A 27326-nucleotide genomic window follows, 5' to 3' on the forward strand; every position below is an offset into this window, starting at 1 on the left:
GCCAGGTGACATCTCTTAAGTGGTAGCACTGCTCTGAAGCAGGATTTCGAATCACAAGCCAATCTGGGCTTCAGAGAGATGTCCTGTCCGAAACCAAGCAATTGTTAGTTTGTTTTTTTCCCAGAACAACACGATGCAACTTATATACATAAAAATTATTGAAACAGGCCAAGCGTGGTGGCGCACCCCTTTAATCCCAGCACTCGGGAAGCAGAGGCAGGTGGATCTCTGTGAGTTCGAGGCCAGCCTGGTCTACAGAGTGAGTTCCAGGACAGCCAAGAGCTATACAGGGAAACTCTATCTCGAAAAAAAACAACAAACAAAATATTTTAAAAGAAAAGTCAAACACTACGGGAAGACTCGAATATACTGTCCAGAAACGCTGAAGACAAAGATCTCCACGAACAGACTTCCGGCCATTCCCCCCGCCACCCCCAACATTCTGCAGGGCGCCTTAGCGATTTCTCGGGCGGGAGGGCGGGACTCCCGGGGATTGTGGGAGGCCGCCGCGCTAGGCGCACGCGCGGGGCGTCGCGCTGGAGGAGCGCGCCCGAGGCCACGCCCACCCGCCCGCAAGGCCTGCCGGGAGAGCCCCCATCTTTAAGCGCGTTTGGCTGGCCCGCGGGCGCTCGCTCGGAAGTGGAGGCGCTCCCGTCGTTGTTCTCGAGGCGGCGGTGACTGTGGGGGTCCGAATCCTTGAGGTGAGCTTCGTGGCGGCCGAGGGGGAGGTCCCGAGGCTTGTGCGCCGCGCAGGCCTCGCCTCTCCCCAGTGCGCGGGCCGCGGCCCGTGGCGGTGTGCTGGGCTGCGGCCCGAGGGGGCGCGGGCCGCGGGGAGGCCGCGGAGCGGGCCCCTGCCCGAAATGCGGGCGCCCCGGGCTCTCCCACGTGGCAGGGGCCCGGGCGGGCCGGTGCGGGAGGACGCGGCTCTCGCGGGGCCCCGGGGTAGAGGCTGGCCGCATCCTTATGGCGTCCTTTCGGCTTGTGAGCTGCAGCTCTTCCCTGGCCGGCGGAAGGCGGATGTTCCGGACCTTTCTTTAAGGGTCTGGGATGGTCGGTGCGGGTTAGACGCTACGGGGTTCTGTGGGGACTAAAAGGAGGCCGGAGAAGGGGGGGCCGCAGTTACGGTCCCAGCGTCGCTGTCTTGTTTTTTTTTTTTTTTAATTGTTGTTTTTTGTTTTTGTTTTTTTTAGAATTGCCATTCACTTCCTTCAAAGCTGCTTCTGTGTGAAATTCTTTGGAAGTGTCTGGCAAAACAGTTCCAAAATTGGTTAGGCCACAGAAGTCTTGCAGGGGCTTCGTAGGTCGTTTTTGTCATTGTTTGCTTTGTGAGGGAACCTAGGTCTCTTGTTGATGGTGGTAGACAGACCGGTGCCTGAAACAGTGAATTCTGAAGTGGGATATGGAGCATGACAAGATCTTCAGTGGGTCTCCAGGTTATAAGCCAGCATTTTGAGCAGTGTCTCTAGTATACCAACAGTCACTCATCACTGTATTCTAATACTGCAGCCATCCCTGATGAGCTCGTGCACTTACTTGAGTACAGTGTAGCTGGGTGGTTTATTTAGTGGAGCGCTGAAAGCTAGTCAGTCAGAAGATCCGGTTTTTGTGATTTCTGGCAAACCAATATCACAGCCTCTCTTTATTCCAGGATTGCTGTCAGGCTGTGCAACAGGAAACTGGCTGTAAAGTTAACCGGGGTATTGGGCACATCCTCTCTCCCAGCGCCCCCAGTTTAAAGTTTTTGTGTATCCATGCTCTCGAGTACCCATTTTTCTTATATTCTGTTATATAGTGACTAATCACCATACCTTTTATTTTTAACTACTTTTCATTTTTGCCAGTAATGAGTTTTGGTAGGGCAGCTGTGACTAATTTGAAAAGAAATGCAAACTCCACCAAACAAATAGTACTGAGAGCTATAGGAATATGTGGACAGGCTGTAATACTGATCTTTTTAAAGCTAAACATGGTTGAGAAGTGGTTAAGTGGGTAGTTTTTCCTCTCTGAAGCTTGCTTTACCAACTCCATGAAGATAACAAAATAGAAGGAGACGTGTGATTTACTGAAAGGAATAGCAGGTTGTTGGCCTTAAGTTTCTTATCCATAATACAGGGTGTTGCTTTTTTGAGATATATGAGAATTCATAGGGAAACACCCTGTAAAATTAGAAATTCTTGAAATTTAATGAAAGAGTGGTGTAATTTTTAATCATTCTCTTTCTTACCTGTTATATAAAAAATAACCTTTTTCTTCCAGTGTGAGAAATTTTACAGATAGCCACAATGGCTGAAAATGGAGATAATGAAAAAATGGCTGCTCTGGAGGCCAAAATCTGTCATCAAATTGAGGTATGATTTCCTGTGTTGTTAAATTGCAAAATTATATGTTGCTTCAAAAGAAATGTAGGGCCTTAAGATGAAAAATGGAACATTGAATGTCAATATGTGGGCTTATTTAAACATTTGGCTTAGCTTCAATGTGAACATAGTCATATTATTGGGGTCAAGTTGGGAGACTCGAGAATTACAGGCGCACTCCCCCCCAAAAAAAAGAAAAGAAAAGAAAAGAAACAGCCTAGACAGAAAGCCACCAAGGAGAACTCTTAAAAGATTGTGATAAGGATGCTCTCCACAATTGATGGCTTCTGGCAGGGGTACAGGTGGGGAAGGACTCAGTTTCTTTAAGGGGCTGGCCACTGGGAGTTTTACCATGCTTCATTGAGTATAGGGGCAACACAAACTGGACATATTTCTTCCTTTTTGGGGGGGGATTAATCGCAAGGGTGGGGGTCGGGCCTGGGAGGACTGGGAAGTAAATGTGATCGGGGTGCATGATGTGAAATTCCCAAATAATAAAGTTACTATGTTGGAACAAAAACAATTTACAGACATTCCAAAGGTAACACTGCAGACTAGTGTTGCTTTATTTTTGAGACATGGGATCTCATAACCATTTCTCCATTTCGGTTCCCAAGTCTGTAAAACAGAGAATGGAGGTAATATTTATAAGATGATGTGAAGAATTAATGAAGTGTCTAATATCCAATAAGCTAGCATAAAATTCCATGGTAAAGTACTTGTCAAATAATAGTTTATTCTGTCCAGTTCTTTTCAAAAAGTTAGCATAACTTTAGCAAAGTATGTATTTTCAAAGTTCTGTTAGGATGTCAAATTTAGGCATGATGTTTAGATTGAAGTGTTGTAACAGTAATGGCTGTGTGGGAAATTGTTCATGAATTGTGGTCATGCTATGAAACATTGTTGATGGTGTGTTTTTTGCTTTTGTTTTTCGTCTCTTACCTGTTTTTGTTTTAAATTGTACTCCTTTGCCATTTAAATTATCCTGCTTTATTTTTCTTTTATTTTCCCTTTCTTAGTACTGGGGATCAAACTCAGGAAACTTAGGCATGCTAGGCAGGTATTCAACCAATAAGCTGCGTTTGTGGTCCCCATGTTAACTTGTTAATTACTTTCCTTTATGTGCATTGGTGTTTTGCCTGCATATATGTCTGTGTGAGGGTGTTGAGTCCCCTGGAACTGGAGTTACAGACAGTTGTGAACTGCTATGTGGGTATTGAGGATTGAACCCAGAACCTCTGGAAGAGCAGCCCATGCTCTTAAACTCTGAGCCATCTCTCCAGCCCGTTTGGTTTTTTGAAAAATTTTTTTAGTGTTTTCTTAATTGCAGAGACAGTGATAATTTGCTCTCTTTAATGCTTAGAACAATAACAAAGCTGTTGTAGAAAAGAATAATGTTCTTTCCACAGCCTGCAGCCTCAGATCTCTCCCTCTTGAGATATTCAAGGTTAAAAATCTTTCACACTGAGTTCGAGGCCAGCCTTGTCTACAGAGCGATATCCAGGACAGGCACCAAAGCTACACAGAGAAACCCTGTCTTGAAAAACCAAAAAAAAAAAAAAAGTTTCATACTTCATGTTCAAAATAATGTTTTTATTTTTAGTTTACTTGATGGGTATTTTGCCTGATATATGTCTGTGCACCATGTGCTTGCCTGGAGCCCATGGAGCCAGAAGTGGGCATTAGATCCCCTAGGACTGGAGTTATAGATGGTTACGAGCTCCCATGTGGATGCTGGCAATTGAACTTGGGTCCTCTGTGCTCTTAACCTCAGAGACATCTCGCCAGCCCCTAAAATAATGTTTTGTTTTTTAACTTTATTTATTTTCAAGAGAAGTATGAAATTCACAGTAAGATTACTCAGAAACAGATTTTCTAAACATCCCCAACTAGAATAGTGCATAACAATTTTCCCCCTTCCCCCACCAAACATGAGATATGTTTTTAGGGAGTAAAGTTTCTTGTCATCATAATACACCATTAATCCATTCATCTTCTCTAATGTGTAGAATCTTTTTTTTTTTTTTTTTTTTTGGTTTTTCGAGACAGGGTTTCTCTGTGTAGCTTTGCGCCTTTCCTGGGACTCACTTGGTAGCCCAGGCTGGCCTCGAACTCACAGAGATCCGCCTGCCTCTGCCTCCCGAGTGCTGGGATTAAAGGCGTGCGCCACCACCGCCCGGCTAATGTGTAGAATCTTTTAACTGGAACAGTTCTATGATGGATGTTCTTCATATAAATCTTAGTAAACAGGGCCTACAGGTCGTTCTCCCCCCACCCCACCCCCCCTTTTGATACAGGGTCTCACTGTGCATTCCTGGCTGTCCTGGGAAATCACTATGCAGACCAAACTGCCAAACTGGCCACAAACTCATAGAGATGATCATCTTTCCTCTGCCCCTTAAGTGCCAAGATTAAGAGCATGAGCCACCACACCCAGCGTTTTTTTCTTAATGGTGTATGTGTCTGCATATGGTTATGTGGACTTCAGAGGTCAGCGGTGTCAGATCCCCTAGAGCTAGAGTTACACTCTGTCCTGAGCCAGCTCACTAAGGTGCTAGGAATGTAACTCAGGTCCACTCTTAAGCAAGCACTCTTAAGGACTAAGACATCTCTCTAGCTCTCTTCTACTGGTTTCTTTAAGATGGAATTCCTAGGAGGAGCTACATTGGCTCGAGCTATGTCATTTTATGCTAGTTTAGTTTTTGAGACAATCTCTCCCTATGTAGTAGTACCTGCTGGCCTGGAAGTTACTTCATAGAGCAATCTGCTCCCAAACTCATTCCACCTGTTTCTGCCTTCCTTGCACTAGGATTAAAGGCATTTTAGTTTAGGTTTCAATTAGTAATGATGTTAGACTTTTTTGTGGGGTTTTTGTCTTTTGCTTTTTTGATACAGGGTTTCTCTATGTATCCCTGACTATCTTGGAATTTGCTCTGTAGAACTCAGAGATAGGCCTGCCTCTGTAGCTCAAGTGCTGGGATTACAGGTGTGCACGACATGTGGTACATGTTTATATAATTTTATTGTGGTACATGTTTATATAATTTTCTAAAGTGGCTAGGTATTTTTAATCCTAGCACCTTGGGAAGCAGAGGCAGGTGAATCTCAAGTTTCAGAGCTTCAGGGAAATTCTGCCTCAGATTGGTAAATGCAGAAGTGATGAACATGAACCACTGCACCTAACTTCCCTTTTAATTTACAGGAATTTTTGTTTTTTGTTTTTTCCTTTTTTTAAGATTTATTATGTATGCAGTGTTTTGCCTGCATGTATGCCTGCATGCCAGAAGAGGGCACCAGATCTCATTACAGATGGTTGTGAGCCACCATGTGGTTGCTGGGAATTGAACTCAGGACCTCTGGAAGAGCAGTCAGTGTTCTTAACCTCTGAGCCATCTCTCCAGCCCTGGATTTTTGTTTTTTCGAGACAGGGTTTCTCTATGTAGTCCTGGCTATCCTGGAACTTGCTCTGTAGACCAGGCTGGCCACCATCTCAGGGATCCCCCTGCCTTTGCCTCCAGGGTGCTGGGATTAAAGGTGTGTGTTACCACAGCCTGGCAAGAATCTTGCCTAAATATGTTTTACCTTTTTCATTCATGTTGCTTTTGACATTCCAAGTAGTCATACTTGGGGTTTTTGTTTTTGTTTTTCATTTTGTCTGGGGATTAAACTCAAGTTCAAGTTCTCAATCTATTTTTTCCATGTTGATTAATACAAAGGGTTTTTTTTTTTTTTTTTTTTGGTGGTTTTTTTGTTTGTTTTGTTTTTTAATCACTTATTTGCTTTTATATGCATTGGTGTTTTGCCTGTGTGTATGTCTGTGTGAGGGTATTGGATCCTGGAGTTACAGTTGTTAGCTGGCATGTGGGTGCTGGGAATTGAACCCAGTTACTTTGGAAGATCAGTGTTCTTAACCGCTGAGTCATCTCTCCAGCCTGAAAAGATATTTTTAATATCTTAGATCTTTAATTATATTTGAGACTTTATTCTAGTAACACATTTATACTAGCTCACTAGCATTTTAGTTTTCTCTTTATTGGTTTGTGTTATACATGTATTATAGTTTATTTAGGAGAAATGCTTCTTAGGTCTTTTAAGTTCAAACATACGTTTTTAAAGAATAGAACTGGGTAGTATAAAGTAGTTTTCAAAATTTTTCATGATTGAACTCAGCATTATACAGTGCTCTAACATCTGAAATACATTGTAATTATTCACAGTATTATTTTGGAGACTTCAATTTGCCACGAGACAAGTTTTTAAAGGAACAGATCAAATTGGATGAAGGCTGGGTACCTTTGGACATAATGATAAAATTCAACAGGTAAGACCTTTTTTTGTTGGTTTGTTTCCATTTCTAAGGATCAAACCCAGGAACTTGGTCCTGTGCTATCATTGAACTGTTAGTTTTGGAGCTAATAAACCCAAAAATCTTCAAAAAGTCGTCTTAAGTTTTCTGTTACTGTTGATAGCTACTACTAAATCTGCTTTTACAATATTTTTATGTATGTACTCTTCAGGCTAAACCGGCTGACAACAGACTTTAATGTAATTGTGCAAGCACTGAGCAAATCTAAGGCAAAACTCATGGAAGTGAGTTCAGACAAAACTAAAATCAGAAGATCTCCAAGCAGACCCCTTCCTGAAGTGACGGATGAGTATAAGAATGATGTAAAAAACAGATCTGTTTATATTGTAAGTGGCTCTTCATTGCATTTCATATTACTTTTATTTAGAAGGAAAATACATGGAGTGAATAAAAATAAAGACTCAGAACATGTTTGGCCCATTACTGTATTTTTTTGCAAGTGTACTTTACTTCTAAACTTTATCATTGTTAATGTTACATTGTTAATTCACATATGTTCAACTCTGTCCTGTTAATAGCTGAATTCTGTAGTAATTTTCATTAGTTAATTTATAAATACATAGAAAGCTTTAAGCACAAAGAGGTAGATTGTATAGTATTATGTACCATTGCCACACTTCAGTTCTTACCATGTAAATAATGTTTTGTCTTTGCTCCAGCTGAGTTATTTTGGAGCAAATCTCAGGTGATTAACTTTATTGCACTGGAGAATAAGGTTGCTAAACAATTAAGAGAAGGGACAGAAAGTTAGATGATGGTTGGTCTTTGGTCTTGGGGGCTCTGCCACCCAGCTCTCAAATCACACATGGAGGCTTATTATTACTTATGAATGCTCGGCCTTAGCTTGACTTAGTTTCTAGCCAGCTTTCCTTAACTTATCCCAACTACGTTTTACCTCTGGGCTTTTCCTTTTCTCTAACATCTGTAAATCTTACTCGTACTACTCCTCCTCTGGCTGCTCTTTCCTCTTCCCCCAGTTTTCTCCTTCTATATATACACTGCCAAGCAGTCCTGCCTTGCTATTGGCTGTTCAATTCTTTATTAGACCATCAGGTGTTTCAGACAGGCAAAGTAACACAGCTTCACAGAGTTAAATAAATGCAACATGAACAAAAGTAACACACCTGAAAATATTCTACTACAGTTAGACACGTAGGTTTCTGGCTTCATTTCAAAACAGAATAAAACAGAATTTATAGCCAGGTGATAGTGGCGCACACCTCTATCCCAGCACATGGGAGGCAGAGGCAAGTGACTCTGAGTTCAAGGCCAGGGCTGTTACACAGAAACCCTGTCTCGGGGAGGGGGAGAGAATTTATTCTGGCAAGAGTTGTTTACCCAGGAGTCATTATTTGTACTTCTTTTTCCACTTCTCACAGAAAGGCTTCCCAACTGATGCAACCCTTGATGACATAAAAGAATGGCTAGATGATAAAGGTCAAATACTGAATATTCAGATGAGAAGAACATTGCACAAAACATTCAAGGTATGATTATTTGATATAGACTTTCTAGTTGTAAAATACCGCTTTAAAGAAAATGTCTTTTTTGTCCTTTTATAGGGGTCAATATTTGCTGTGTTTGATAGTATTCAGTCTGCAAAGAAGTTTGTAGAGACCCCTGGCCAGAAGTACAAAGACACAAGTCTGCTAATACTCTTCAAGTAAGTCTTTTTGTTTATGTTTCTCAGACCACATGATTATTTGGAATTGATACAGTGGGATAAAGTATAAACAGCAGCATCCCCTGTACAGTTAGTGCTATTTTCAGTGTGCTCTAGAAATAGTGTTTGGGTGATTATAATAGTCTTTTGAGACCTTCTGCCTTACATGGATTCCAGTGATTGAACTCAGCTCATCAGTCTTGTGCAGCAAATGTTTTTACCTACTAAGCCATACCCTTGGCTCCCAAGTTTATTGTTTACATTTTGTGTATATTTTTGTGGGGGAGAGCACATGCCATTGCACACGTATGGAGGTCAGAAGACGACAACCTGACAGAGTTGATCTCTCCTTCTACGTATGGGTCCTTAGGATCAAACTGTGTAGCCCCAGCTGTCCTGAAACTGGCTCTGTAGACCAAGCTGGTCTCAAACTCATGTAGATCCACCTGCCTTTGCCTCCCGAATAAAACTTAAAAAAAAAAAAAAAATGAGGATAGGGCTGTGGAGATGACGTAGTCACTAAAGTATCTATCTGCAAACAGAAGAATCTGGGCATGGTGTGGCACAGACAGGCCATTGCTGGAGCTCAGTGGCCATTTGCTGATCTATAGGTTTAGTGAGAGACATGTAGGGCTGGGCAGAAAAGGTAAGGTGGGGGTTGATAGTAGAAGACACTTAACCTTTATCCTCCACACATACAATACCACAAGGGATGGCTAGGCATGGTAATAGGTGCCTGTAATGCCAGTACTCCTATAGTCACAGGTGGGAGGCTGAAGCAAGCAGAGTTGAAGGCTAGCATGGGCTGCATTGTTAGAGCCTGTGGAAAAACTGTTGAACTCGACCATTTTCATGAAGGTAGTCATGGGGTCATCGTATCCTTCTTTGTATTACACAGCTTGTTATTTGATGCCAGCTTTTATAGCATGTGCACTTGGTAGAGTGTGTGTGTGTGTGTGTGTAACTTCCGTAGCATGAGTTTTTAGGTGATTGTGATGACAGGAAATGTATGTAACTGCTGGGTGGGGCAGTGCATTCCTGTAATCCCATCTCTGTAGAGGCTCAGGAAGGATGATTGTTGGTTTGAGGCCTGGGCTACATGGCAAATTTCCTGGCCAGTGTGTAATAAGCAGTAAGACCCTGCCTGACTTAAAAATCCCATTACCCACCACCACTACCACCCCTCCAGTAATGTATGGTAATCTTTGTGTAGCTGGGATTTCAAATATTCAAAGTAATGTTTAGCTGGGCCATGGTGGTACATGCCTATAATCTTAGCCCTTGAGAGACAGAGGCAGGCAGATCTCTGAGTTCAAGGCCAGCCTGATCTCTACATAGTGGGTTCCAGGACAGCCAGGGCTACAGAGAGGAACTCTCGCTTGAAAAAAGAACAAAAAATAATTTTCATTCTCTTGTCTTTATGAACTTAGTCTGTGTTTTGTATTTTTTAGGGAAGATTACTTTGCAAAAAAAAATGAAGAAAGAAAGCAGAGCAAAGTGGAAGCGAAGTTAAAAGCCAAACAGTAAGTCTGTTGAATTCATGTGACAGAGTTGAATTTCTTAATGCATTGAGGAATTTAGCTAGTGGTTCTGGGATGAGCTGAGGATGAGCTTTGAGCTGAGTGGTAATGGGTCTGTCTGTATTGATAGTGAAATGTTGGCCTCAAGATAACTTGATAACCTGGAAGCCATGTTGCTGGTGTTGTAGGATCAAAAGAGTTTAAGGACTTGCTTTGATGATTAAGTGGGTTGGTGGTAGTTATCAAGATTATTAGAATTCTTATGTAGTTAAGTTTAAACATAATTATAATCACAGCACATTTATTTTTAGAGAACATGAAGGAAGACACAAGTCAGGAAGTACTGAAACAGTAAGTATTGATACCTAATACATGAGAGAATTTAAGTTAGAATGTCTTCTTGAAGTTGGTGTGTGTGTGTGTGTACAGATGCGTGCCACTGTGGTTGTGTGGATGTCAGAGGACGGGTTGTTAAGCTTGGCAGCAAACACCTTTACCTGCTGGCCCCCTAGATTTTATTTATCTATAGATAAGGTCCATGTTAATTTGGCTGGCCCATAATTAGCTTTGTAGACCTGTTAGGCCTCAAACTTGGAGAGAGCCGCCTGTTTCTGCATTCCAGTTGCTCAGACTAAAGGTATGCCCCACTATACCCTGCTAAAATAACTTGTTTAAATATATTTTTTCTATTTTTTAAAATAATTTATTTTACATCTGCAGTTTCCTCTCCCTCTTCTCCCAACCCCTCCCCCATCTCCCCTCTGTTCCCACTCCCCCAATCAACTCCTCTTCTGTTTTAGAAAGGGCGAGTCTCCCATGAGTATCAATAAAACAGCATATCAAGTTGCAGTAAGACCAAGCACCTCCCCATGTATTCTGGTTAGTCAAAGAGACCCAGTATGAGGAGTAGGGTCCCAAAAGGCCGTAAAAGAATCAGAAGACAGCCTCTGTTCCCGCTGTTCGGAGTCCTTCCTCCACAAGAGGACCAAGCTACACAATTGTAACATATATGCAGAGGGCCTAGGTCAGTCCCATGCAGGCTCCCTGGTTGTTGGTTCAGTCTCTGCGAGCCCCAGTGAACCGTGTGTGTGTGTGTGTGTGTGTGTGTGTGTGTGTGTGTGTGTGTGTGTGTGTGTGTGTATTATAATTTTTTTTATTTTGTATGTGTGTTAGGTACCCTCGGATACTAGAAGAGGGTGTCCAATCCTCAAAAGTTAGGGTTACATGTATGAGTGGCATAATGTTGCTAGGAACTGAACTCAAGTCTTTGAAAGAACAAGAAGTGCAATTCCTGGCTCCTCCTCTGAGAATACTTTTTTTTTATTTCTGTGTGTATGTGAGAATGTTTGCCATATGCATACAAGTTCCTGGGGTGGGTAGAAAAGAGTGCCAGGTCCCCTGGACCTAGAGTTAAGGTGATTGTGAGCCATCTGAGCTGGTAACTGGGTGGACTGGAGGGGTGGGAAGTGCTTTTTTGTTTTTTTCTATGGTTTTTTTCGAGATGGGTTTCTCTGTAGTTTTGGTGCCTGTCCTGGATCTCATCCCTATAGACCAGGCTGGCCTCAAACTCACAGAGATCCCTCTGGCTCTGCCTCCTGAGTGCTGGGACTAAAGGTGTGCGCCACCACCGCCCGGCCGTGGGAAGTGCTCTTAACTCCCATGCTCCCTCTCTAGCCCCCTAGAATGAGTTTTTAAGCTATGAGAACTTGACTGTGTACGCATGTGTGGTGTGGGAGTGGACCCTCAGTCCCCATGGTACCCACACCAGGTACACCATGTGTAAGGACTCTAGCCATGTGTAAGGACTTCTTAGAGAATATGTGTAAGTGATTCTACCACTGTCATTGCATTAGTGCTACACAATATTATTAGCAGATAGTTATATTAAACTATCACCTTTAGAAGAAACTAAATAAAGCCATTGCAAAATAGGATGGCAAAGAAAAATACACTGTTATATTACATTAAAATAGGACTGACATCTCTGTTTTCCTTAGTAGATATAGAATGGTGTGAGCCATTTTGGTGAGCTTGCCTTTAAGGAAACCTTTTGATGGTCTTGTATTATTTTTATAGAGATCTCTAGAAGGAAAGATGGGATGCTTACTGAAGTTTTCAGGTGACTTGGATGACCAGACCTGTAGAGAAGATTTACACATCCTTTTCTCAAATCACGGTGAAATAAAATGGATTGACTTTGTCAGAGGAGCAAAAGAGGTTTGTGAATATCTTTGTCCTTATTAGCAATCAGTTTAAAGTCTAAAGAATGTTATCTGTTAGAAGAAAAAAGTACTAGGAATGGTCTTTTTTAAAAAAATATTTAATAAGAAAGTATTATAAAGCATGTTGATTAAAATGGTTCCTACTTAGTCATTTACTTTTGTCTTTAAGTCCTTTTTTTCCCAAGACAGATGGGTAATGTGCTAACTTTGTAACAAGATTTGTAGGAGGCACATGTCATGAAAAGGCATGATGAACCAAAAAAATAATAATAATAGTATAAATAACTCGGTATCGTTGACTGGAGTTTACTTTCAAAGCATTCCTTCCTAATATTCAGTAAGATGCATTGAAAATAGTAATAACAGATGTGCTAGGTTGGGGAATAGCTTTGAGTAAAGAAATTGTAGATAATTTGACTACAGACTGAAGAGCAAACATTATTTTTCTCTTTGTGTAGGGAATAATTCTCTTTAAAGAGAAAGCTAAGGAAGCACTTGAGAAAGCCAGAAGTGCGCATAACGGTAACCTACAATTGAGAAACAGAAAGGTAACTTGGAAAGTACTAGAAGGACATGTGGAAAAAGAAGCAATGAAAAAAATCATGGAGGATCAGCAAGAATCCCTAAACAAATGGAAGTCAAAAGGAGGAGGTCATTATTCTAATTTTTCATTAGTAGTTGGTTGTTTTGCCTCATCTTTGCTTGAGAAAAATCTTTGTGATGTTTTTGACTAAGTTCTCAATCTTGTTTCTGTAGGCCGCAGATTCAATAAAGGAAAGGGGAAGGGAAACAGACCTCCCTATGCTGGGGCACCCAAAGGGAGAGGACACTTTCAGGGAAGGAGACCCAGATTTGATGATGATGACCATCGACGCGGTCCAGGTAAGTCTTTCTCAAGGCTTCTGGGAGTGACATCTGTACTTGATGGGACATTGTTTTGTGCATTTATGCTGTTTGACAAGTGAGAGGCTAGTTGGAAGTCTGTACTCAAGGAGAAAGAAGAAGCCTTTCTCTCTGAAGGGAAGTTGCTAATTTTTTTAAGTAAGCTATTATTAGTAATTGTAGTCAATATTAATACAGCAGTGGTTACGTTGAATTTAACAAATTATTTGTGATTGTATAGGACCAATGAAAAGAGGGAGAGACGGAAGAGACAGAGAAGAACCTGCATCAAAACATAAGAAAAGAGAGAATGGTGCTAGAGACAAGTAGTTTAGTAACAACATTTTTATTCATCTTAGTTAGATTTTAAGCTGCTTTTTGTCTTCGGAAGCTTTTAAAAAGAAAAGCGAATTAGGTCCACTTCAATGTCCACCTGTATAAAAGGAAAAAAATTTTGTTTGTCTTTTTGTTGTTATCCAAATGAAAGTTTTTTAAAATGTATAGTTCTGTTTCTGTTTGGATGATTCAAATATGAAAAGGAAATTGCCTTTGTAATATGAGAATGTATTAGTACAAACTTGTAAAATATATGCTGTATAAAAATAGCCAACCGTTTATTATTTTTTTTCTTTTTTTGCTCTTAAAACTTCACAAAGAACTTCAACTAGAATATTGACTGCTTTGAGTATGGGCTCTTTCCACAGTTAACTTGTCTAAATTCTCAGTCTGGCTTTCTATTTACCCATGCAACTTGCTAAGAGTGGAAAGAGTTATTGCAAAGCTTTTGAATACTGAATGTACACAGGCCACAATTGGGAACTTACTGATTTCTTTTTATGAAAGTTGTATAATGCTGGCAGGTCATATCGAAGCTCTGTAAAAATACAAGCCAAACATTCACCTTTAAAGTGTTAAATGCTGATACGCATAACATTTTATAGTCATCACTTTGGACATATTCTCTCTCAGATACTTAGGTGTCAAGTTGTGCATGGTGTTCCTGCTGTTTTGATCACTTAGACCAACATTTAAGGTGATGGAGAATAGTTAAAAGAATTAACAAGTGGGGAGGGAGTCCTGTGAAAATATTATGTATCTATAGCAGACAATATTACGGTATTCATGCTTCAGAAATTTCTTGTCCACATTTTAATAATGCTTAGTCCTAGTTATTTTTTCCACTAACAAAATGAGAGCCCAGTTTTCACATTGCTTTCTAATTTATAACATAAATTCTCTATACTTTCACTATTGACTAGATATTCACTACAGTGATATGTTCTATAGAGTCTAACCCTACAGGTCATAGCTCTCTATAATGTGTGATGAGGTCATCTAGGAATCTCATTTAGCTGCCAACTAATTCTGTATAGGCTCTGAGGTTGTTAAAGCTGATGGTGTGAAGACCACTTGTGGAGTAACAAAGGTCTGGATTAGTATACCATTGGGACTATTATAAAGAGCTCTGTTTACGTAAGGGACGATAACACCTAATATGATAGGAAGACAGACAGGTCTTTATGAACAATCTAGGTAGATGCTTTGACACCATAGGACCAATTCATGGTAAACTCATGGCTAGGCATGGTGGCATGTGCCTTTAATCCCAGGACTGGGAAGCAGCGGCAGGTTCAAGGCCTAGTCTACATAGTGAGTTTTAGGACAGCCAGAGATACACAGAGAAATCATGCCTCCAGAAAAATAAAAATGCTCCTTTTATTGCACATTTCCCCTGTTTTCTCTTGTGCATGCTAAGCAAGCACAGTACCATACCCCAGTCTTTATTGTTTATTTTAAGCTTCTCAAAATTACTTGGTGACTTTTCTAATAGTTTTCCTGTTGTGATGTTGGCAAACTTGGTCAACGTAGTAAAAAGGGGGAAAAAAGGCATCTCTTATTCCAGTGTGGATGTTTATATTCTGTCTCCCATCAGAAAAGGAAAGGTTGGTGGTGTTCAGTGATTTATCAGTCATAAATCACTGGCATTTTCTTTTCCTTGTGTAGTCTTGGCTATCCTAGAACTAACTCTGTAGACCAGGCTGGCCTCAAACTCACAGAGATCCGCCTGCCTCTGCCTCCTGAGTACTAGGATTAAAGGTATGTGCCACCACCGCTGGGCAATCGCTGGCATTTTCAAATAGTGGATTTCACAGCAGTCCTACCATGTCCAGGCCCAAGTTTTTACTCGTCAGGGCCTGGACAACCTAATACCATTGTTTTGTTTGTTTGTTTGTTTGTTTAGAAAATGCAAAAATAGAGATGACACAGGTAAACCTTGGTTAATGTTTACCCTGTGTTTAGTGCATTTCCAACCTACTACGGAACTGGATAACATTCCATAGTATTTGGCCTTTTAAATAATTAGGCTTGTACCTGGGTGATGGTGGCTAATGCCTTTAAATCCCAGCATTTGGGAGGCAGAGGCTGGTGGATCTCAAGAGTTCCAGGACAACCTGATGTACAGAGTGAAACCCTGTCTTGGAAAAAAAAAATAATAATTAGGATTGAGATAAAGCTTACCTGCAATAATTTCTATTTTGATTTTCCATTCTGCAGCTTTCTTTTGAATATGCTAAAGACAAATAATATTTTCATGAGTTGATATTAAGATATGATCTACTAATGTTTGAGATTAAAATTTTAAAATTTTCAATAAAATTAGACTCAGAAATTTTAATTATATGCACACTTTTAAAAACCAGGAATAAGGGGCGGTGGTGGCACACGCCTATAATCCCAGCACTTGGGAGGCAGAGGCAGGCGGATCTCTGAGTTCGAGGCCAGCCTAGTCTCCAAAGTGAGTTCCAGGAAAGGCGCAAAGCTACACAGAGAAACCCTGTTTTGAAAAAAACAAACAAAAAATCCTATTCTAAAAGGGCTGGAGAGATGGCTCAGAGGTTAAGAGCACTGAATGCTCTTCCAGAGGTCCTGAGTTCAATTCCCAGCACCCACATGGTGGCTCACAACCATCTGCAATGAGATCTGGCACCCTCTTCTGTATACATAATAAATAAATAAATCTTTTTAAAAAAAAAAAAAAAAAGCCGGGCGGTGGTGGCGCATGCCTTTAATCCCAGCACTCTGGAGGCAGAGGCAGGCGGATCTCTGCAAGTTCGAGGCCAGCCTGGTCTACAGAGTGAGATCCAGGACAGGCGCAAAGCTTACACCCTGTCTCGAGCCAACACCACCCCCCCTCCAAAAAAAAAAGCTAGGAATAAAGTGATCTTACTGTTTAGCATCTGAACCAAATTATGTAATTGAAAACTGAAATATCCATCAAAAATCTGTAACATACACAGTGTAGCTTTATTTCATTAGGGAGTAACAGTTCTATGTCCACAGGCCATTCAGTGGCAGGATGGTAGAGAAAAGCATGGTGTGGAGCCAAGTCTTTGGAAGTGCAGTCCTTCTACTTAGTACCTAGCTATAGCAGCCCTGGCTAAATTATTCATTCTGGACCTACCTCATTTTCCTCATCTGTTGAACGATGTGATTTAATCAGAATCAAGTGTTCTAAACAGTGCTCCTACACAGTACCAGAAACACGAGCTATAAGTCTAAATTCTTGAACCTCCTCACATCTATGTATAGTACTCCAGAAAGGTGAGACAGATGTTGAAATTTGGTATCACATACATTTGGGCCATATTGGTAGTAATGTGTCATCTGTAATTGTCATCAAATTGATAAAATACTTTCCCCAATAGTTTAGGTTCAAAAATTTCAAATATTAAAACTTTTTGTCTATTAATATGTGTGTCATTGTTCACCCCCGCCCCTGCCGCCCCAAATGAGTTCTGGGTGTATTTCCTTCCACTGAAGATCAGAAGTTTAGGGGCTAGAGAGATGCTCAGTGGTTAGGTGCATTTGCTGTGTAATCTCGAAGACTGTGGAGTTAAGACCCTAGTTCCCACAAATGCCTCTAACTCTATTTACAAGGGGACAGACAAGATTGCTGGGGTTGGCTGGCTTCTAGGTTTTTTCTTGGAGAGCTCAGCTTGAAAGGGGTAGGAGGGAAGTGTTAAAGGAGAGCAGAGCATTCTCTTCTGGCCTCTGCACACATAGCTGTTGGTCCTCCCTCCTCCCTCCACACAGCTACATAACACAAGGCTTTAGATAGTTACTTAAAAAAAAACACACAAAAACCATGTTGGACTTCTGTAGTATATAGACTTTAACAAATGATGGTATTATAATTTCATGGGATCTTAGGACCCTTGACAAATTTGTGAGGAATGGGTTGTGACACTGCATTGAATGCTAAGGCTGGTGAGATTCTATCACAGCATATGGTTTGCTGTGGTAGAGATGTAAGAATGAGTGGGGTAAGTGGGATTAACACCGAAAGCTATCCCAGGCTTATCTCTTCCACTACTCTGTTATGTCTATGAGCAAAGGAGCAAAAATTCTCCCCATGCTGCATGAGGTTTAAAAAAAAAAAAAAAAAAAGGCTGGGCGGTGGTGGTGCATGCCTTTGATCCCAGCACTCGGGAGGCAGAGGCAGGCAGATCTCTGTGAATTCGAGGCCAGCCTGGGCTACAGAGTGAGATCCAGGACAGGCTCCAAAACTACACAGAGAAACCCTGTCTCAAGGAAAAAAAAAAAAAAAAAGATTGAGGCACAATCTACTTTTTAAAAATTTGTTTTCATCAGTTACATCAAATCTATGAACAGCAAGTCAAGTACTTTTAATGAACAGTAAAGGACTGTCTTAATATTTGAAGAAAACTCATTCTTCCTTCCTAGTGTATACAATACTCACCAGATCAATCACTTAAATTGGTTACTTTTCTAAAGGAAATATTTTTTCCCTAAGTGAAAAGCTTAATTAAATCTGACAAAATAATGCTTATAACTTCCCCCCCCCCAACCCCCCACGGGGGGAATGGCAATACCAAACAGCAAAGATGGAAGTAACTAAATTATATTTATTTTTAAGATTTGTCTTGTACCACATGTGCCTGGTGCCCTCAGAGGCCAGAAGACAGCATTGCATCTCCTGGGACTGGAGTGACTGGAATCATTATGTGGGTACTAGGAATTGAACCCAGGTTCTTTGCAAAAGCAAGCAGTGCTATTTATTAACCATGAAGCCATCTCTCTAGGCCCTCTACCATTTTTAGGGGTGTGGGTGTGTGTGGACATATGAACATTGAGTACAGGTATATTCAAAGGCCAGAGGCATTAGATCTCCTGAATCTGGAGTACAGACTTGTGAGCTGACTCATATTCTCTGCAAATGCAGCAAGTATTCTTTAACAACTGAGTCACCCTCTCCAGCCCGATGAGGGTTGATTTTAATTGTCAGTTTGACATGCTCTAGAATCCCTCAGAAGAGATGTCAGGGATTATCTAGATTGTTTGCCTGTGGGTAATATTCTTTGTTTTTAGTCATTTTAGTCTGTTTTGCCTATGTGTGTCTGTGCTCTATGTCAGAAAAAAGCATCAAATTCCCTAGTACTGGAGTTAAGGATGGTTGAGAGCCATAATATGGGGTGCTGGGAATTGAACCTGGGTCCTCTGCAAAAGCAACAAGAGCTCTTAACAAGAGCTGTCTTTCCTGCCCCCAGGAGGATTGTTTTATGTTAAAGTGAGAAGAGAGCCCAAGCCTGTCTGGGCAGCCATTCCCTGAGTTTGGATCCTGAATTGTTTAAGTGTAGAGAACAAGCTGGACACTGACAAGCAGGCATGCATTCTTTTCTCCTGCTCCTGTCTCTAATGCTTGAAGTTCCTGCCTTGACTTCCTGCTAGGATAAACTAAAACCTGGAATTGTGAGCTAAAATAAACCCTTTCTCCTCTAGGTTGCTTTTTGTCAGTATATCTTATGATAGCAAAAGAAATTGAATAATGCAGGGATTGAACTTAGGTTGACAGGCTTACTGGCAAGCACCTTTGTTGGCTGAGTCTTTTGTTGACCTACTTAAATTTTTTGAGACAGGGTCTCATGTATCCCGGTTTGCCTTGAAACTCCTCATGAAGCAGAGGACCTTGAGCTCATACTCCTTCCTGTCTTTACTTCTTGAATGCTGGAATTATAGGGGTTGTACCACCAACTTTATGCTGTGATGGGACGACTTAAATCTAGGGCTAGGGCTCGGTGAGATGGTCTGGTGTGTACAAGCCTAGGCTTTTTTGTTGTTGTTGTTGTTTGTTTGTTTGTTTGTTTGTTTGTTTTGATTTTTCGAGATAGGGTTTCTCTGTGTAGCTTTTGCGCCTTTCCAGGATCTTGCTCTGTAGACCAGGCTGGCCTCGAACTTACAAAGATCCGCCTGGCTCTGCCTCCCAAGTGTTGGGATTAAAGGCGTGCACCACCGCCGCCGCCGCCGCCGCCGCCGCCACCGCCCGGCTAAGCCTACCCTTTTATAATTAAAGATGATCTGAAATTTATCATCCTCCTGCATCCACCTCCCAACTGCTGGGGTTATAGGCATGTACCAACAAGTAGTGTTACGCCTGTGCAGGGGCTATTAGATTACCATGTACCCCAGATGTACTCCGTTGACCTGGATTTCTTTTTGCTGTGGGTGCATGTGTGTACATGTATATATGTACATGGCATGTAGAGGTCAGGTGGTTCTTTGTTTCTTTCTCATTTGTTCTTTTCAGACAAGCGTGGGTGAAGACAAGGAGGGTGGAAAGAGGGCTCCGCAATTAACAGCACTTGCTGTTCTTCAGAAGACCTGGGTTCAATTCCCAGCACACTTGGCAGATCACAACTATCTGTAACTCCAGTTGAGGGGATCTGATGCATTCTACTCGTCTGGGCACGAGGCACACATGTTGTGCACAGACATACAGGCAAAACACACATAAAATTAAAACATCTGTATATATGCAATTTCAGGTAAGAATAGTAGATAACAACTAGCAATTAAATATGTCAGACACAGATGTAAGTATTTCATAAATGTGCCACATATGGACCTAAGTGTTTCATAAATATTAACTTATTTAATCCAGAAGAGTGTACAAAGTACAGCCTGTTCTTACTTCCCAAGAATATAGGGTCATACAGTATAGATGCTGATACTGAAGCTGAAGTGCCTTGGCCAGGATCACAGCTAGGATGCAGTGTTTATGTGTTAGTCCAGGGTACGCGGGGTCAGTGTCCTGAATTACATCTTGTACCTGGTATTATAGGTGCTATATGCTGGCAGAAACAATAATGGAGGTCTTTTTCTCTAGCATCTTGTGTGGCATGTGTCTGAATATTCTACAGCACACGTGGCTCTAGAGATCACATTCGGGTAGTCTTCCTTGGCAAGCAAGCCAGGCCGCTGCCCACTGAGCCATCTCACCAGCCTAGAATAGGTGGTTTCTGAACTCAGACCTATTTTGCTTTAGGCCATGTTTTTAAAAATCGACCATTGGGAAGCCAGGTGGTGGTGGTGCACGCCTTTAATCCCAGCATTTGGGAGGCAGAGCCAGGCGAATCTCTGTAGCCTGGTCTACAAAGAGAGTTTCAGGACAGTTAGGACTGTTTCACAGAGAAACCCTTGTCTCCAAAAATCAAAACAAAAAAATTCAACCCGTGGGCCAGTGAGATGGTTCAGTGGGTAAAAGTCGCTTGCTGCCAAGCCTGATGGATCCAAGATCCTCAAGGTGAAGAGAACTGATTCCTGGGGGTTGATCTCTGACTTCCACATGTGTGCCCTGGCACATGCATGCTCACATACATATTTGAAAATAAACCAGTAAATAAAAAGAAAATATGAATTTTAAAATATATATACACACAAGCATATATGTTGGTTTTTCAAGATAGGGTTTCTCTGTAGCCCTGGCTGTCCTGAAACTTGCTGTGTAGACCAGGCTATCCTCAAACTCTTGAGATCCACCTGCCTCTGCCCATCAAGTGCTGTGATTAAAGGTGTGTGCTACCACTTCCTGGTTAAAAATAACAAGATTATGATTTAAGCTTACCTCTCTAGTTGAGGATTTGTGTAAAGAATATACTGCTGTTCTTGCCATTTCCAAAGCAGTCTTCAGAAAAGCCATATCTGTCCCTGTGGAGAGAAAAAAGAAAATTCCTATTTATATTATGTATTTCTTATCAGAGTAGATTAAATGAATAGGAATTAAGTAGCATTTTTTCCAAACTCCAAAGTTTCTACTTCAAATACGGCACCAATAAAATATTCTGACAGAACAGTGGCTGGAGCTGGATCACCAGCTCAGCAGTTAAGAGCTAGTTTGCTCTTTTAGAGCATCCACATGGGAGCCCACAACCATCCATAATTCCAGATCCCAGTTTACAAGTAACTGCCATCTTCTGACTTCCTCAGACACACAAAGCTACACACAAACATAGGCTAAACCCTCATAGACAAAATAATTCTAAAAACCTTAAACAAAAAGGCTATGGGCTAGCAGGGCTGGAGAGATGGCTCAGTGCTTAAAAGCACTGGCTGCTCTTCCAGAGGACCCAAGTTTGATTCCCAGCAAATGTAGCAGAAGTTTCTCTGGTCCTACATGGCCCCAAGGTTCTGTAGCTGTTTATAAAATAATCACTCAGAGGCTTATATTAATTACCAACTGGATGGCCTATGACAGGCTTCTTGCTAACTAGTTCTTTCATCTTAACCTATTTATCTGTATCGCCATGTGTTCTGTGACTTTACCTGCGTCCCATTACATGTTGCTCCTTGGACAGCAGTTCGGTATCTTCCCCTAATCTCCTTTCTTCTCTCATTATCTCTTTTTGATTTTCCTGCCTGGCTCCATCCTGCCCTGCCATAGGCCAATGCTACTTTAATTACTAACCAATGGGAACAGCATATAGTCACTTCGTACAAAAAGACACCCTACAGCAGGCAGGCATCCACGAGGTGGCCCGTAACTGTCTAACAGTTCCAGGGGAGCCAATGTCTTTGCCTTTTTGGGTACTGCACACATACGGTGCAAAGACATTCAGGCAAAACACCTATATACAGAAGTAAAATAAAAATAAATCTAAGCTGGGTGTGTTGGCACATACTTTTAATTCTAGAACCCAGAAGGCAGAGGAGGGAATTTGAAGCCAATCAGGTCTACACAGTTCCAGGAAAGCCAGAACTACATAGTAAGACTCTTTCTCAAGTAAGTCTTTAAAATAAAATCTAATAAAACCAAAATTAGGCTGTTTGGTTAGAAAAAAATAGGACTAATGTAAATTTTAATATTCTAAGTGACTTAGAGGAGATGATGAAGAATTCAAAGTAGTCACAGTAATCTTAGTGGTGTGGTGGCTTAAACTGCATGTTTTTTTCTTTTTCTCACTGACTTCCTATCTTGCCCACAGTACATATACAACCACAGTAAATCCCTATGGGCATATTTTGAAACTCAAAGGCATTAATAACAAGTTTTAGAAGCTGAGAGTATCTGGCTTAGTGATGGGTAGCATATGTTCAGCATGTGTGAGATCCCCGTTTTAGTACTTTAGTTCCCACAAACAAAAACAAAAATCCAGTTTCTAAAAGAATATGTTTTCAAAGTTTCATAAGCATGGGGATGAATCAGATCATTCCAGTTATTAATCAGAAATGATAAGATACATGAACACAAATCTATGAAAATAAAGATTAGCCGGGCGGTGGTGGCGCACGCCTTTAATCCCAGCACTCGGGAGGCAGAGGCAGGCGGATCTTTGTGAGTTCGAGGCCAGCCTGGGCTACCAAGTGAGTTCCAGGAAAGGCGCAAATCTACACAGAGAAACCCTGTCTCGAAAAAAAACCAAAAAAAAAAAAAAAAAAAAGAAAATAAAGATTAAAGTTTCCAATCAAATACGAATTTTAATAAGTAGAAAAGTGATTGGCTAATAAACAGTAGTAATAAAATCACTTAACCTAGGTCACTGCTCTATAAATATGTGGATTTACTGCATTTTTATTACTAACCTTTGTTATTTTTGGTTCCAAAGGGAGGATTCATAATTACTGTATCAAATAATTTGGACATTCTGTTTGATAATGAGCGCACATCACACTGGATCATATCAACATTTGTTAATTCAAATTCTTCCACGTTCCTATTAAATATTTCCAATGCATCTTCATCTATGTCAAATCCAACACACAACCTATAAATATAAAATAAAAGAGACAACTTACAAGTTCCTAGTAAAAAAGTTCCTAGTTATTTTACCATGCAGTTTTCAACCCAATTAACAAAGTTTTTTTTGTTTTTCTTTGTTTTTTTTGTTTGTTTTGTTTTTTAAAACAGAGTTTCTCTGTGTAGTCCTGGATGTTCTGGAACTCGCTCTGTAGACCAGGCTGGCCTCAAATGCACAGAGATCTGTCTGGCTCTGCTTCCCAAGTGCTGGGATTAAAGACCTGCCCCTCCGCCTGGCTTGATTTCTTTCTTAAAAGTAAAGTTTTGATCTTCAGCCTACTCAGAATGTACTCAGTATCAAGTTCTCACCCTATCCAGAGAGTCCTATGATTACAGTGCTGCTGATCCTATATACATTTACTGAAGCCGCACCATATCCAAATAGCAAAAAAGGATCACTTACCCTGCTCCTAACATGGCGGCCCCGATGCTAAGTACTCCACAACCACATCCTAGATCTGCAACCACTTTATTTTCAATGTCATCATATGTATTATGGATTGTATAGAGCATGCATGCTAAAAACAGTAAAAATCAAATAGAATATTAGTGAATAAGCTAGCAAACGTATTACTAATGTCTAATACAAGTGGCTCTAAAATAATGTCCTCCCCCAGCATATAACTCCAGATGATTTGTTTTCCAGTTTATTTTTTAAAGATGCAATGTAATAACTTGGTATTTAGGAAGAGGGGCCAGAAAGGAAGGTAAATACACCAGTGGTTCCCAAATACTATAGGACTGTGTCAAGTTTCTGCTGATAGTGCCAAGACTGGAAACACTTCAAAACATCTGCTCGACACAGATACATAGATGCAGTTTTCCTTTGATGCCGAGATGTGTTGATGAAAGACTAAGTTTATGAACGATTAAATAAGTCTACCATTCTTAGTCAAAATATAAGTTCAGTGACCCTGTATTATGTCTCCAAAACTATTTTGAAATTTTACTGATCTGAGGCTGGCAACATGGCGCTCAGTGGGCAAAAGTACTGGATTCAAAGCCGAACAACCCAAGTTCAATCTCCAAGACAGATATGGTGGATGGAAGTAAATAACCAAATGCCAGAAGTTCTCCTCGGATCCTAATGAGGACCAAGACTTGTGCAACCCCCAATAAATAAAGGGCACAGAACTTATTTGTAGTATGTTTATCACCAGAATATGGGTATCACAAACTTCTACATCCACAATATAGACTTAGAGATGCTGTTTTTTTTAATGTGTTGTTTTGCCTACATGGATGTGTACCATGTGTCTGGTACACACAGAGGCCAGAAGATACTGGATACCTCCTGGGATTGGAGTTATAGACAGTTGTGAGCTGAATTGAACCCAGGTCCTCTAGAAGAGTAGCTAATGTTCCTAACTGCTGAGTCATCTCTTCATCCAAACTTAGATGTAATATCAATAGATGCACATATTCATAACCTATAACAGAGACCTGATAACAGAACAGTGATCAGGGCAGAAATAGCTGAGATTACATAAAGTTATTAAATATAAGACTCTCAAAAATACAGTATATTAAACATGAATAACACCATCAATTTTTCCTTGTGTATATCAGAACTCAAGAAGGACTGCTAGCTCTTCCAGAGGACCCGTGTTCAATCCACCGCACCCACATGGTGGCTTACAACTGTCTGTAACCCCAGAATCTGACACCCTCACACAGACATATACGCATGCTAAACACAAATGCACATAAAATGAAAATAAATAATTTAAAAACAAAGAAACTCGCCAGGCGGTGGTGGCGCACACCTGTAATCCCAGCACTCGGGAGGCAGAGGCAGGTGGATCTTTGTGAGTTCGAGACCAGCCTGGTCTACAGAGCTAGTCCAGGACAGGCTCCAAAGCTACAGAGAAACCCTGTCTCGAAAAGCCAAAAAAAAAAAAAAAAAAAGGGGGGGTGGGGAGAGGGAGGCTCACCACCATGCCTGGCTTTCCCTCAAAGAAAACAAAGAAACTCTGTCTGGAAAAAACAAAATCTAAAATACCAACCAAAAAAAAAAAGAATCCATAGGGCTGAAGAGTTGGCTCATTGGTTAGGAGTACTGGGTTCGATTCCCAGCACCCACACATTGGTTCATAATCTCTGACTTCCATAGGCACCAATCACATATGTGGTACCCATACATACATGCAGGAAAAAGTTATAAAATAGTTAATAAAAATTTTTTAAAACCAACTATGGGGGGCTGGAGAGATGGCTCAGAGGTTAAGAGCACCGGCTGCTCTTCCAGAGGTCCTGAGTTCAATTCCCAGCACCCACATGGTGGTTCACAACCATCTGTAATGAGATCTGACACCCTCTTCTGTGTACATAATAAATAAATAAATCTTTAAACAAAAAACCAACTATGGAATATTTGATTACTGTTGCAGGTACTTTGAAACTCTTACGAGTACACTACAAACTAGGTGTGAAAGAACTTTTTTTTTTTTTTTTTTTTTTTTGGTTTTTCAAGACAGGGTTTCCTTTATGTAGTTTTGGTGCCTGTCTTGGATCTTGATCTATAGACCAGGCTGGCCTTGAACTCAAAGAGATCTGCCTGCCTCTACCTCCCAGTGCTGGGATTAAAGGCGTGTGCCACCACCACCCTGCTCAAGAACTGATATATTTACTTATTTATTCATGTATTTATTTGTTTTGAGACAAAAATCGCTGGCCTGGCTGGCCTGGCTATGTAGTCCAGGATGGACTTGAATTCACAAAGATCTATCTACCTGCTTCTGACTCCCAAATGCTGGGATTAAAGGTATCTTCCACCATACCTGGCCTCTAATTTTTATCTTTTAAAAATTAGATTTCATGACAAAACCCTATAACCAGAAGGCTGTAAGAAGGTACACTGAGAAAGCCAGGGACTTGCTTGGTAGGTGGTTGGCTCATTCTGTACTGTTCTTACCCTGCAAGCATTAGAACCTGTGAGTTCAGATCCCCAACAATCATGTAAAAGGCCAGCACTAAGGGGGACAAGACAGGATGGTCTCTGAGGCTTGCTGGTCAGCCTTTTAGGCGAAGGGGTAAGCTCTAAGTACAGTAAGACCCTAACTCAAAAGAACCTATGGAGAGCAATTGAAGAAAACACCCAATGTTGACCTCTGCCCTCCACACATGCAGACACACAAACATGCACACTAATACAGAACAGAGAAAACTGGTCTTAATCTGAACACAGTTTAATGCAAATCTTTGGTTGCAGCTATGACAATATTTTAGAGTTAAACACATGTATTCTCCATGAGTTTTATTGGCAGATTATGAACAACTATTTTGGAATTGAAAGATTTCCCCCTTGCAGGTACTTCCAAAGGAATTTGGTTTTCTTCCCTGCTACTCTGTAACAAGTGTCACATATGAATGGATTCTGCTGTGTTCTCTCCTACATTCTCAGTATCTATCTTTGGCATCAAGCAAGAGGCAATTTGTTAAAATCAAAAAGCACCCTCAACTTTACATAAGCATGTAACTGTGGTTTCTATGTGTCTACAAGACAGAGAGACACAACACAGGAATTCTTGTTCTTGACGTCAGTAAGGAATTTATCCATATTAAGCAAATATTTAGTGAGCTCCTAACTGGTACCAAGACTCTGTAGACACTGAAAATTCAGGTATGAACAAGACTAACAAAATTCCTTGATCCTAATCGTTTACAGAGTGATGAAAGAAACAAAAATAAATAAATAAATAAATAAAAATAAAAAGCTGTATGACACTCAGAAAAACAGTAAAAAGATAGCGTGGTAGAGTTGGGCGGGTCTGTACGTTGTAATGTCAAAAACCTACTTCTCTAGAACATCGTTAGATCCAAATCACGAATTGGGCAGGAATAACCCCAGACGAGGGCACGATGAACCAGCCGCCCTACCTGCAATGTGCGGCCTGGTGGGATACTGTTCTAGAAGTAACTTGGGTTTTTCGAATCCATCCACTTCCTGCAGGCGACTCTCTAGTTCCTTAAGCCTTAACTTCTTCATTGTTTTTATTTTAAAGTTTGGGCTCCGAGGGCTTCACAGCACAGGACCTGCAGGGAAATCTACCTAAGCGGACCTCTCCAGGGGCGCAGGCCGGGGGCGGGCAGACGATTTAGGATCCAGCGAGGGAATCACTCCCGGGGACCCGTCGAGGATAGCCGCGCCGCTCGGGGCAGCGCAGAGCTGCTGCAGGAACGCCGGACGCACCCCTGGACGTCCGCGCGGGCCCTCCCGCAGC

At 41.2% G+C, this 27326-nt stretch overlaps 2 protein-coding genes and 1 pseudogene across 5 annotated transcripts; 1 reads left to right on the top strand and 2 right to left on the bottom strand.

Annotated features, from left to right (window-relative positions):
* Window positions 1-479: 479 nt before the first annotated feature.
* Window positions 480-13615, top strand: Ssb (small RNA binding exonuclease protection factor La). Its single transcript, XM_006972400.4, has 12 exons — window positions 480-701; window positions 2257-2348; window positions 6575-6678; window positions 6875-7049; window positions 8103-8210; window positions 8286-8386; window positions 9838-9909; window positions 10218-10257; window positions 11983-12123; window positions 12587-12779; window positions 12885-13010; window positions 13252-13615. The coding sequence occupies exons 2-12, from the start codon at window positions 2283-2285 to the stop codon at window positions 13338-13340; spliced, it is 1215 nt and encodes a 404-aa protein (XP_006972462.1). The 5' UTR covers window positions 480-701; window positions 2257-2282; the 3' UTR covers window positions 13341-13615.
* Window positions 12312-12407, bottom strand: LOC121829250 (small nucleolar RNA U13; annotated as a pseudogene).
* On the bottom strand, window positions 13341-27326 carry Mettl5 (methyltransferase 5, N6-adenosine). Of its 4 annotated transcripts, none has more exons than XM_006972398.4 (7): window positions 26983-27326; window positions 23507-23621; window positions 22890-23071; window positions 20935-21017; window positions 15531-15582; window positions 13835-13884; window positions 13341-13443 (listed from the first exon to the last, which is right to left on the bottom strand). In XM_006972398.4, exons 1-7 carry the CDS (start codon window positions 27089-27091, stop codon window positions 13405-13407), a joined length of 630 nt encoding a protein of 209 aa, XP_006972460.1. In that variant the 5' UTR covers window positions 27092-27326; the 3' UTR covers window positions 13341-13404. The 4 variants fall into 4 exon arrangements, with proteins under 4 accessions (XP_006972460.1, XP_042131377.1, XP_042131378.1 ...); XM_042275443.2 differs by having other exon boundaries at window positions 13835-13911; XM_042275444.2 differs by lacking the exon at window positions 13341-13443 and having other exon boundaries at window positions 13624-13884.

The sequence above is a fragment of the Peromyscus maniculatus genome, chromosome 4 (genome assembly GCF_049852395.1).
Source record: "Peromyscus maniculatus bairdii isolate BWxNUB_F1_BW_parent chromosome 4, HU_Pman_BW_mat_3.1, whole genome shotgun sequence".
Lineage (NCBI taxonomy): Eukaryota > Metazoa > Chordata > Mammalia > Rodentia > Cricetidae > Peromyscus > Peromyscus maniculatus.

Bases quoted from the DNA above. Each gene is read 5' to 3' on its own strand.
- Mettl5 (XM_042275442.2), bottom strand. From the start codon at position 27,091: ATGAAGAAGTTAAGGCTTAAGGAACTAGAGAGTCGCCTGCAGGAAGTG. The intron at 23,072-23,506 runs GTAAGTGATCCT...TTATATTTATAG, and splicing joins GCCGCCATGTTAGGAGCAGG to GTTGTGTGTTGGATTTGACA. The intron at 13,912-15,530 runs GTAAGCTTTATC...AACACTTTAAAG, and splicing joins CAAAATAGAAATTATTGCAG to GTGAATGTTTGGCTTGTATT.
- Ssb (XM_006972400.4), top strand. From the start codon at position 2,283: ATGGCTGAAAATGGAGATAATGAAAAAATGGCTGCTCTGGAGGCCAAA. The intron at 9,910-10,217 runs GTAAGTCTGTTG...ATTTATTTTTAG, and splicing joins GCGAAGTTAAAAGCCAAACA to AGAACATGAAGGAAGACACA. The intron at 12,124-12,586 runs GTTTGTGAATAT...CTCTTTGTGTAG, and splicing joins TTGTCAGAGGAGCAAAAGAG to GGAATAATTCTCTTTAAAGA.